Source organism: Natrix helvetica (genome assembly GCF_964273705.1).
Source record: "Natrix helvetica genome assembly, chromosome: 2".
Classification (NCBI taxonomy): domain Eukaryota; kingdom Metazoa; phylum Chordata; class Lepidosauria; order Squamata; family Natricidae; genus Natrix; species Natrix helvetica.
This window is the reverse complement of record NC_138552.1, coordinates 108,872,681-108,885,434: the sequence shown is the minus strand read 5'-3', so window position 1 is coordinate 108,885,434 and position 12,754 is coordinate 108,872,681. Positions and strand designations below refer to the sequence as shown.

Here is a 12,754-nt window from a genome sequence, read left to right as displayed (position 1 = left end):
TCTACCATGGACCTCGCCCCATTCCTAAGAGGTCCGTAAAAGGGACACGCATAAGAGCACCAGCGTGCCTACCGTCCCTGTCCTACTGCCCCCATTTATTTGTATTCATTTCCTTTGTTCATGTCCATGTTCATAATTACACCTGCTATCTTGTACATATTTGACAAACTAATAAATAAATAAATAAAACTTACCTTTAAAACTATCATATAAACCAATCTGACACAAAATATATTCTTCCCATCCTCCAACTTCTACTGGTGAGAGATGGGAGATAGTAAAGCAAATAAATAATTAAAATAACATTTATTTTTCAAATTCTCTGCTAGCATCATTTCTGAGGTACAATCTTTGATATAACCAATGATAATCTGATTGTAAAGGACATTCCAATTACAGAGCAAATCTGACATCATTGAATCCAGCATTCTCTCTACCCTTTTCCTGCCAAGGTGATTTATTTGAGCAAGAACAACATTTGGCACGGTCAGAGTTCCTAACCTTCAGATCAAAAGTAGAATTTTATGGAGAATTTTGTATCAGGAAAAATTAACCTTGTCATTTTACAGAATACCAAAAATAGCACCGAGCTGCCTGATACATGCAAAGTTCAGATTTCACGTAATGATACAGACTTCACAAAATGAGAGAACAGCTGATATTTACTTATATGACATTCTTTTTTTTAAAAAAAATTAAAGGTTAGAAATGTTGCACAATATTCAATAAAGTGAAGAATATTTCTGTACTATGGATTTGCTTTGATGTATTATTATTAATACCTAAGGCTACACATATATTAATGTTATTTTGATTTGGAAATTAGATATAATTATATATTGTCTACACCTTAAAGATTTTTGTTAATTCTGCTATGTTTTCTTTAATGAGGCTAAGTTTTGTTTTGGCCTAGCTCCAAATAAGAAAATGTAAGATAGCTCCTTACTAATTTTGTCACTGTTTTAGAACTGAGTATGAAAAAAACAGGGTTTTTTTCCCCTTTAGAATGACATGCCCCAAATTTCCCAGTCCAATTCTAACAGTTAGGAGTACCAGATGTTTTAGCCCCTACTCCTATGGAGATCACTAGATTTAACCAAGTACTATTGTATGCTGTTTGCATCTGCTGATTTAACCTTGGTTACACCAAGAACCCCAGAAAATGGTTTTTCCAAATCTTTTCCGTGAATCTTTTATTCCAGGGATTTGGCAATCCTTGCTTTATAGGCCTGCATACAGAAATGGCAAGAGTTGAGGATGACCTGGAAGTGATTATATGGCTGAAGGTGCTAGGTGGGTCTTGGGCTTTCTCTCTGCATAAAATAATCGTTTTCCTCCTTCCTCAGCTGCCAATCTCTTATGATTATCTCGCACACTTATATCTGCAGAAACAAGATGTAACACAATGCGACCTTCAGATTTCAGCTCTAGAAAATTATAGAATTATGTAAAAATAATCATGATGGTTGGTTGACGAGCTGACAAATGTTCAGGAGATGGTTTGATAAACAGACTGCTCCAAGTTTCTGCATTATTTATGAAAAGGTTCAGCTCTTTGCCACTTCATAGAAAAATTGTTAGAAAGAAAAGGAATAAGACTACATTTTCTGCCCTAAAATATTCAGGCTGTTAATTTAGTTCCATATGAAAAATATTGTTTTTATAACTAACTCAAGGCAATAAACATACATAATATTTCTTTCTGTTTAACCCACAACAATCCTATGAGCTAAATTGAACTGAGAGAGGGTGATTGTCCAGTGGTGGGATTGTTTTTTACTACCGGTTCTGTGGGTGTGGCTTGGTGGACACAGCATGGCTTGGTGGGTGTGGCAGGGGAAGGATACTGTAAAATCTCCATTCCTTTCCCACTCCAGGGGAAGGTTACTGCAAAATCCCCATTTCTCCTGATCAGCAGGGACTTGGGAAGCAGAGAATATGTGGGGGCGGGGCCAGTCAGAGGTGGTATTTAACGGTTCTTCAAACTACTCAAAATATCTGCTATCGGTTCTCCAAAACTGGTCAGAATCTGCTGAATACCACCTCTGTGACTGTCCCAAATTTACTCAGAAGGCTTTCATGGCTAGGATAGGACTAGAACTCATGGTATTCAGGTTTCTAAGCCAGCATCTTAAGCACTACATCTAACTTGGCTCTCTTGCAGAAAATCGTGCTGAAAATTGTGTATTCTATCCCTTTCAGTTCAAAATATTAATGAAAGTACTGTGAGTTTCTCACTTGGAAGAGTTGCCGTGGATTTGAGACAATTGCCAGAATGGCAAAATGATTTAATTATTGCTTTCATTCTTTTAAAAAAGACAGGCATTATGTGTGGTAGGACAGACTGAAAAAGTGTCAAGCTTATAAGATTCAAATACTTCATTCTGACCTCTGTATTATACTAGTAGTGATTCATAGAGATGACTGTCAGGTATATTTATTGTTGGCAAATTTGGGCCAGCATATCCTTTGCTGCACTTTCATCATTCTGTACATATTGGTTTTCCTTTACTTATGCTGTAAGCTGCTGCTTCTCAATTTCAGCAACTTCAGGACCTGTGGACTTCCCCTCCCAGAATTCCCCAGCCAGCATGATGACTGGGGAACACCCACACATCCTGAAGTTGCTGATGTTAAAAAACACTAATGCACTTGCAGCAGTTTTTGCAAGTGCCTGTCTGCCATTTATTTTCTTTTCATGGTTAATCAAGACTTGAAAAAGTAAAGTCTCCATTAAGCTCAGCTCCCAGTGATTTCATGGAAACATCCATTTTGTTTTCTTGTTAGAACTATGGGAGTACTGTATGCATATGTCTGTATAGATATATACCGTAGTTTAGTTAATCAGACTATGCCAATAATAGCCTTTCTAAAGGAGAGTGCAATATTTGGTAACTTCATAGATGTGTCTAGGTGATTTTTGTTTGGTTTGCCTTCTGGGATGATAATGATGATGATGATGATTTGGACTTCTCTGTGAGGCCTGTCCCAGCTTGGGCATTTAGGAATGAAAGACCCTCGACTCCATTTTCAGTGAAAGGTATATGTTTACTAAAGCCAAGTGGTTACAGTGTAAGTAAATCTAGATCTGAGGATTCCCATGTAAATTCTGTAATTTTCCCTTTCCCCAGGCTCCCCGCCCCCCATGTTTATCTTGTGAGTGTCCAATAAGGTTCAAATTAGCTGTTTTGGTAACAGTTCTAAAGTTTCGTGTCTCTTTGGTAGGTGTTCACATTCGGTTCCCATGCCTGTGTCCTTGTATCGTTCAACTGTAGTCTCTGGTTGGCCCTTCTGATTCCTTTCATTCCCCCCTCACTGTATCCCTCCCCCCTCCCCATACATTACAGCAGTGGTTCTCAACCTGTGGGTTGGGACCACTCTGGGGGTTGAACGACCCTTCCACAGGGGTCGCCTAAGACCATCGGAAAACACATATTTTCGATGGTCTTAGGAACCGAGACACCAATTTTATGGTTGGGGGTCACCACAACATGAGGAACTGTATTAAAGGGTCGCGGCATTGGGAAGGTTGAGAACCACTGCATTATGGCAAGCTGCCATCAAAGCAAATCAGTGCTGGCTGCTTCCCAGTCTAGCTTAAAGCCTTGGTATTCCCTGGAGGTCAGTTACGTAAGGATCAACCAAGTCTGTTTCTGCTTAATTTCTGAGCCCAGACATAATTGCCCAGGTGTTAATATTTTCTATGGGTTGTATCTTAGAGATCAACTAATTGATTATGACATGTTTTTGTAATCTCCACTTTAATAAATGTAGGTTGTCACTTTTGTGGCAACAAATTTGACAGGGTTGCTTCTCTAAAAATGATCAATGAATGAAGACTCTGAGTAGTAGGTGCAAATTGATTTAAGGTGATGTTATGAAAGTTTAATTATGAAAATTGTTATGTAAGTTCTATCTGGAGTATTTGATATGACAGGTGTGCATGTACTACCTTCAGCTGCTGACTATATCATCTGATGCCCAAGGTTGTATTAATTTTTAAGTGCACAAGTAAGAGCTTGCAGGGTACCCTGTCATCCAATTTTTAGAGACCAGGAAGAATATGAAAGAGTTAAAAAAAAGGAAAGGGATTTTAAAATCCTCAAACGTATTTCCCATGTATATCCATATCCACTTTAGTTCTGTTGATTTACTATTTTACATTATACCTAAACTGTTTCATTCTGGCAATTTGTTCACTTCCATTTCTGTTTCCACACATACTCCTATTTACCCAAAACATTTCATTTCATATTAAATAACCCCAGCTTTGAATACCTTGGAATATATCCCATTTGTTGATAAATTTTGTATGTTTATTAGGAACATAAAAGGCCTCATTTAATTAAAAAGTGACATTGTAAGTATTGATAATCATATAAGATTCACACAAATAATAAAGAAGTGATTCTGCTTAGAAAATCTGAAGTATTCATGGAAAATACTAATTGTATGATTCAGTGAAATAGTCATTTTTGTTAAGCTTGATATTCAAATATCAATGCAATATGAGTGTCTTTAAACAATTCATTAATATGTTACAATAGAAAATAGTATCCAATGAAGGATTTTTGTATAACTGCACTTCTTATATTTTAGACTGAGTGTAGAGAATTCACGCTGAACTACTACTCTTAGCCTCCTCCATTAATTCATTATCTGTGTTTTGATACTTGTTCCCTGATTTTCACCTGACTTCAAACTTCTCCTGATTTTGGTTCCTGGATAAGAATTATTGCAGTCCTGTCTACCCAAGGAAATAACTGGTTGCTGTGTTTCTTTGATTCCAGAGTGATGAAAGCCCAAGAGGGACTGTGCAAAGATGTCGTCAAAGAAAATCCCTGTTCCTTTATGTTCTACTCTTCAGTGCTGTCATTGGTCTTGTGTTAGTCATTGTCTTCTCCATCATTACATGTGATCTAGGTATTAGAGCTTTCCTTTTTTTAATGACTTATTCTGTGTTTGTGCATTTGAAGCAGTGGTGGGTTTCAATTTTTTTTAGAACCTCTTCTGTAGGTGTGGCCTGCTTTGTGGGAGTGGCTTGCTGGCCATGTGACCAGGTGGGAGTAGCTTGCCGGCCATGTGACAGAGTGGGATGGCTTGGCAGTCATGTGACTGGGTGGGCATGGCCAATTTGTAAAATGTGGTGAAACTCACTTAACAACGCTCTTGCTTAGCAACCAAAATGTTGGCTCAGAAACTTTGGCATTTGAAGCACACAAGTCTTAAAGCTGTCAAGTTACAAGACCCTTGCACCCCTCACCCTTTAGAACCCCCCCCCCCCCAGGGATGTTCAAACTTGACAGCTTTAAGACTTTAAGGTTTAGATAGGTCTCTTAGAGGCGGGCGGGGCGATTGGTGAGCCAGCCAATCAGTGAGCGGTGGGTGGGGCAAGCATGGTGCGGATGGGCAGGGGGAGGGAGCTGGAACTGGTTCTAAACAGCACAGTAGATTTGTGGAACCTCTTCTCTAGAAAAGGTTAGAACTGGCAGGAACCCACTCCTGATTTGAAGGCACTCCCTTATCACTTAGTTCTCTCCAGGTTGAGCATAAAAAATGAGTGACAAAACCATTTTGTCAGATTGAGGGAACCAAAAATGCTTAATTAAATCTGAAGTTGCTTCATAAAGTTGCTTTAGGGTGGTTATAATGATTAAAAAGTATGAAAATTGTAATCATACACAATTCTGTTCAGAAGCTTGTTGGGATTCTAGAAGTGATCTGCTTTTAAAAGGGGATCAGGTGTTCCTGTAATGTATAGATGCTGTGTGAGTGTATCTTACAGAGCATATTTGGATGAAACGTTAGCAAAAAACTGAAATAAGCTCTCCTTTGGGCTATATTCAGAGCAGTATGATAGCATTAGAAGAAAAACGAGGGAATCAAGTTTCAGAGCTTTAATGTTTACTTACCAGAATAATAATTTGTATTGATAAAGATCTTTACCAACTAAGATCACCACAGAGTTATGAGAAAAGTTGCACATATTCTCGAGAAGTGTGATTATTGTGTTATGGAAATCTCATCAACTTCCATACTCCCAGAAAGCTCTTAGAAGACCTTTACATCTTAATGTTTAAACTGCTTCTTAAAAATCCCTAGATCCCCTCATTTATCATAGTTTCTCATTGAAGATAGCAGTAATATCAAATACATTTGTAGAAAGCACTTTACACTATTAGTCATATTTTCCTGTTCCACATATTTTAAAATATTCATGAAATATTCAGTGTAAATATTTCTCCTTCAGTCAAATATTTAGTTTGGTTACCACCTTTTAGAAGTTACCATTTCTCTGATGCTTCATTGACCAAACAACATTACTGAAACATAAATATATATGGCCAAAAGACAAAAGAAAGACCTTGGGGAGGGAGTAGACAGATGACAACAAATTCTATTGTAGATTGTGCTTAGTAATTTATATTGCCATTCATGATATAAAGTAAGATATATAGGTAGGTGATCTATGGCCTGATTTATGTCATGTGACTTTCAAGGAATTATGGGAAGCCCATGCCAAGGTTACTTACATTTTTCTGAGCAATGAGGAACTTATTTTGAAAGAATGAAAAAATCCAAAGGAAAAATTACCGTGTTTCTCTGAAAATAAGACAGGGTCTTATTTTCTTTTGCCCCACGAAATATGGCCTTGGGCTTATTATAGGGGGAGGGCTTATTATTTTCTGGGCAGGTGAGAAGTGAGGTGCGCCTTTTACCTTTCCAATTCCTTCATGTTCCTCGCCATTATGTTCAGGGAAGCCGCTGGTAAAAAAAATCACTTCTCGCGAGTTCAATCAAACTTCTTAAAGTCGCGAGATGTTTTTTTTTTTTACCAGGGGCTTTCCTGGACACAATGGCAAGGAAGGCAATGGACCTGGAAAGGTAAGAGGCGCGCCTCGCAGCCCAACACTGCTCACTTCACCCCAATGGTGAAGACAGCCTGCCTGGTTCCCTTCACCGCCGTCCCTTTAGTGAGAGGTGGCAGGTGGGGGGGGAGAAGCGAGGCACGCCTCTTACCTTTCCAGGTCCGTTGCATTCCTCGCCCTTTGTCCAGTTGAACCCCTTGTAAAAAAAACCTCATGAGTTCAACTCGCTAGGATGCGTGTCTCGCTTCAGCCCTCACCTGCCACCCCTCGCTTGGGGCGAGGTGGGCGGCATTGGGCCACGAGGCGTGCCTCTTACCTTTTCAGGTCTGTTTCGTTCCTCGCCCCTTTCATCCATTGAAGCCCCTTGTAAAAAAAACCTTGTGAGTTGAACTCATGAGGTTTTCTTTACAAGGGGATTCACTGGACAAAAGGGCGAGGAAAGCAACGGACCTGAAAAAGTAAGAGACATGCCTCGCTTCTCCCCACCACCACCTGCCACCCCTCGCTAAAGGGGCGGCGTGGAAGGGAACCAGGCAGGCTGCCTTTACCATTGGGGTGGGGTGGGTGGTGTTTTTTTGCACGAGAAGGAACAGGCGGGAGGGGGTGATCGCATTGCTGGCCTGCCGCTCTTTTTGCGGCGGGCTCTTTTTGCGTGGGAGGGAAGGGTGGGGGGTGGTGGAAGCACTTTGCTTCGCCTTCCACTGTTTTTGTGGCGGGCCCTCTTTTTACCCCGCAAGCTGTACTGGTAAGTGGTACAATGGTAATGGCAGGGACTGGTTGTGCATGTGCTTAAATAGTTGGGGTGGGCTTATTTTCGCGGGAGGGCTTATTATGGCGCATGCTTTAAAAAGCCCGATTGGGCTTATTAGCAGGGCATGTCTTATTTTCAGGGAAACACGGTAGGTGGAAAACATCCATTAATAAAATTGCTCTTTATGGAAGTCCACAGTATTTTACACACACACACACACACACACACACACACACACACACCTCCAGAGATTGCATATGCTATGGGTTTTCCTGAAGTTATAGTATAAAACAATCTATACTTTTCAGTAAAGGCAAGATAATTTACAATTCTTCCTCCCTGTTCCTATGTTTTTCCAGAAAGCTGCAATACTGTGTCCTGCCTTGTGCTCCTGACTAGACTGCAGGAGGCTCAGAATGCCACCATTGATCCTTGTGAAGACTTCTTCAGTTATGTGTGTGGCAACTGGCAGGCTAATAACACATGGGACATTGATATACCTTCAGTGAATGTGTTTGATGTACTTTTGGAAGAAAACCATCTCATCATGAAGAAACTTTTAGGTAGAGGAACAATGCATATGGTTACTTCTATGGTCAGAATCCTATGCAGATATCTAGGGTGAGGGTGGGTGGGGGTGGGGGGTGGGAAGACCAGGAACATATTCTAAATAGGACTGCTAGTAATTATACCATTAATGAACATATAGCATGTAACAGACATAGATTCATTAAGTACTAAGATTCTTTATACCAACTCCCTGTTATCAAAAAATCTACATATACTCCCAATTGCAAGTATAACAACCTGCAACGGAACAAATTTAAAACCAATTCAGATGGTAATTTTTTATTTGGCAAAAATATCACTAGATAACATTTCCTACTCTTTTGATATAAAGAGCATTTTGTTTCTAAATGTATCAAACTGGAGGGGTAAGGAGAGCTTTTAGCTAACCATTTCTATATGCATTCCTTTTAAATCTGTTTATTCTTTTGAATCTATTATTTATTCTTATTCATATTCCACTGTGAACCCATAATTTTAGGGATTTCTTTTTGATTACATTATTTCATCAAGTGTTGTTCAGTTTGATGCATGAAGTATGATTCATTTATTCATCTCACTTGTAGTACAATTACCAAAATCTCTGCTCCTTGCAGTGCTATATTCTTTCTTCTGACTGTTAAAAAAGTTGATTGGATTCTGTTAGAGATTCTTGGTTAAAAAAAAATTCACTTAAATTTTATCACTAGAGTTTGTCCTCTTGGGATTCTGGGATGGTGATTATGAAGATGATCATGATTTTAATGAATAGGTTCTGTGGCATGAAGAGGTTTGAAACCTTTTGCATTCTACTGTCCCTCATTCTTAGCCATTTGTGATGACCGTGGTAACCCACGGTAACCCAATGTTACCATATAACATTTCTGCCAGTTATATATATATAAGAAATATATATTCTCCTCTATTAGTTGCCTACTTTCTTCTTGACTTTTCCTTTTCTGCATTCTGCATTCCTCAATTCTACATATCTATCATCTCTACTACTTCTGTTCCTCCTGCTCCTTTCTGCTAAAGAAAAATGATAGCCAAGTCACCTAACATTAATAAAAAAATTCAATACAATAAAAAACAAAACTTTCAAATGGAAAAAGACTACCCATGAAACATAAGGATTCCAAAGGTCAAATTCAAAAAAGTCCATTTGATACTCTTTTCGAATGCAGAGAGAACAGACCAATAAAGAAGAATATCTGTAGCTCAGGGTTGAAATAAAGGGTTCTTGATGCTCTCTGAGCTTGGTTGGTTTCTTGTAGGCGTTTCATTACCCAAACTAGGTAACATCTCATGATGTTACCTTGTTACCTAGTTTGAATAATGAAACATCCACAAGAAAACAACCAAGCTTAGAGAGCACCAAGCACCCCTCAGAGAGAACAGGGACGATCACAACTCAAAATAGATCCCTCATGTGAGTTTTTAAATCCAGCCAAATAATATTTCTCCCGGAAGTACGCTACTTAATAAATCCCAGAGCAACTGCATTTCTCTATGGTATTATATCAACTTTCCAATTAATACAAACGTTACAAACATAACATAATCAGATAACATTTTTGGAGGTCTTTTTGCGCGAATTCAATATGTCACTTTTAGCCATATTCAAAAGAAAGGTAATTATGTCAACACAAATGTAACCAAATTAATTCGATGATCAAACTTTGATTTCTGCAGCCATAATGTCTTCATGATGCTTCTTCACCTATGCGTTCTTCTTTCTTCCATGGGTGGAGAAAGGGTCATCACCTCCATTCCCTGACCAATAAAAGGCAATGGGAATCTAACACATCTGAAGGAAGTGGTTGGGTAAAAATATTGTACATTATGTCCTAATGCAGTAAAGCAGACATATGAATGCCAAAGCATATGGGGATCTGTTCTCTGTTGAACTCATGGATATAACCTTAATATGATTTGATTTAATAATCTTAATATGATTTAAACTAGAGGTGGGTTGCTACTGGCATTACTGCCAGTTCGGTGCACAAAAAAATTCGCTCACATGCATGCCAAACGTACACTCCGTGCATGTGCGCATTTGCAGCTAAAAAGGTCTGCGCATGCGCAGAACATTAGAAAAGGAAAAAAATAAATGTTTGCAATGAAGATTGTTCTGAGCATGTGCAGAACCAAAAAACAAGATTCTGCCGCTGATAATAGAAATGGTTCGGGGGCATGGCAGGTCGAGTTACTATCTACTCGATCAAACTGGTCCAAACTGGTAGGAACCCTGATTTAAACTTAGTATGATTTAAATTTAGGATTATTTCTGCTAGCCAGCCAGACCAATGTATTGGTTTCACTCAGATTCTTCTTTTCAAATAGCACCTCTTAAAGTTGATTACAAATAATTTAATAATAATAATAATAATAATAATAATAATAATAATAATAATAATAATAATAATAAAATATTTATTTCTTAGCCGCACCCTCTCCCGAAGGACTCGGGGCGGCGTACAATAAAACATATGAAATAAATATATAGACAAGACATACATATTACAAAAACATATACCAAGACATGTACAAGGAGGAGGTCGGCTAATGAATAAAAACAATAAAATACAATGTTTAGAAACCCCTAAATAATTGAATACAATTAAAATACCCAAATAAAAACCCGTCAGGAGCGATATAGTTAGATCAAAGTTGAGCCAGGCCAGCTACTTGGAATAGGTGGGTCTTGAGCTTTATACGAAAGGAGCGGAGGTCAGAGGTATTCCTAATATCCGGAGGGTATGTGAAGAAGCACATATAGAAATAGAAAACACTGTTATCGGAATGAAAGAATTTTAGCTTTGTTTCACCATGCATTTTATAGCTTGTCATATTGAAAGGAATTTGGGTTGTGTCACATTTTTTTTTAAAAAAATATCTCCCAATGATTTTTGTTGATTTTAATGCTTTCTCTTGTTCAGAGGAACGACAACTTGGGACTAGTGGCTCAGCAAAGGAGAAAGCTGTGCGGTTTTATACCTCTTGCATGAGTACGGATCAGATTGAAGCGCAAGGTGCTGAGCCTTTGAAGAAGCTCATAAATGAGGTGATCGCTGTACATTAATGTGGATGTTTGATTTTGCCCAGGCATAGATGTATTCTAGTATAGGTTCTATCTTCTTCATATTAACATTGAACATAACAAGCTTTATCATTTACTTTCTGGCCCACAAACTCAAATAATTGATGGTTGGTTATGATGCTCCTATTTCTTATTGACATATATCTATACAATAAAAAGATTCTATCCTGCCCAGCATATATTTCTGCCCTTATCTTCAGTTGCTTCTTAAATTCTGTACCTATTTAGATTCATTTCTCATTGCCATTATTTCTCCCTTATTTGCTATTCTTAGGTTGATAGTTTCCTCGTTTTTTAAAATGTCAACTCACAGAATTTAATAGCTGGAATCCATCATTTAAAAAATATACTCAATTTGAAAGATTTAAATTTAAAGATGTAGTGATATGAGGGAATGATCTTGAGAGACAGGGAGAAGAGCCATAGCCAGAGAAATAGTTGGATAAGAGGCAGATTAACCCACAGCAGGAATGTGGGTGTCTCAGAAGGAATCCTCCCTAATTCCTTGGACTGAATGGCAATGGGGAAGAAATGTATTTTCACACCGGTAAGATTCTGTTAAGTGTAACCTTACAACAAAGTAGAATTAGTTCTTCTGGACTGCAGATGTCTTGTCTGGACTGCAAGGCTGACAAAAAGTGATAAGCCTATATTTCTACTTAAGGATAAACCCACATCTCCCTTGTCCATGGGTTCAGAACATCAGATACCTTTTGAATTGTAAAGAAAGTAGTTGTAGGAAGAGAAGATGAATGACAGCAGCTTCATATCTTGCCACTTTTCTGCTCAGGGAAGCTTGTTCCTTCAGCCAAAAGAAAATAAAAAGGCAGCATTGAAGCTCTTTTGCTCATATGTACACACTTGTATATTATGTATATACTTGTATATTTGTATATTATGAAGAAGGCTTCAAATAATATTTGTTTGTGTGTGTGTGTTGACACTTTGAACAAACCCACTTTAATCTGTTGACTCATAAAAATTGAGTATGAATAAAATAATACTTTCCACGGATGTGAAAAAAGTATCCCTCCTGAACACAGTAATTCAGTGACGATATTATCTTGTGTGATGTGGACTTTTATACTCGTTATGTCACTTTTATTATTTGTGTTCTTTTGTGGCTAGTTGTCAGATAGATTATTGTGATGATGTAGCCTTGGACATAAAGTTCTTTCCAGATCTATTTTTCTAAACCTTTCTTAAAGGTTTGCTTATTACTATTAATAGGCCAATCACAGATCTAATACTACCGAATTTTCATAGTTCCTTAAAGCAGGAGTGGGTTTCAAAAAAATTTTTTGCTACCGGTTCTGTGGGCATGGCTTATTTTGTGGGTGTGGCTTGGCAAATTTATGTTTCAGATTGGAGATGGGAAATAAAATATGCTGTAAAACTTCTTTTTAAAAAGGCCAAAGGAAGCAGCAACCCGAGCTTTGCCAACTGAACGCAGGAGAGCTGGAGGGCCCGAAGAGTGTGTGGTTTTGT

General features: G+C 38.3%; 1 protein-coding gene across 4 annotated transcripts in view; it reads left to right on the top strand.

The window, feature by feature from the left end:
- The window catches only part of KEL (Kell metallo-endopeptidase (Kell blood group)), a 51,407-nt gene that overhangs the window by 2,017 nt on the left and 36,636 nt on the right, over positions 1–12,754 (top strand). For all 4 annotated transcript variants that reach the window (XR_014174284.1, XM_081940486.1, XM_081940485.1 and 1 more), the window contains exons 2-4: positions 4,791–4,923; positions 7,980–8,183; positions 11,106–11,230. Coding sequence is in view for 3 of the 4 variants with exons in the window: in XM_081940486.1 (XP_081796612.1) it covers positions 4,791–4,923; positions 7,980–8,183; positions 11,106–11,230 (462 nt within the window). In the remaining variant the exon portion in view is untranslated. The remainder of the gene's footprint in view (positions 1–4,790; positions 4,924–7,979; positions 8,184–11,105; positions 11,231–12,754) is intronic.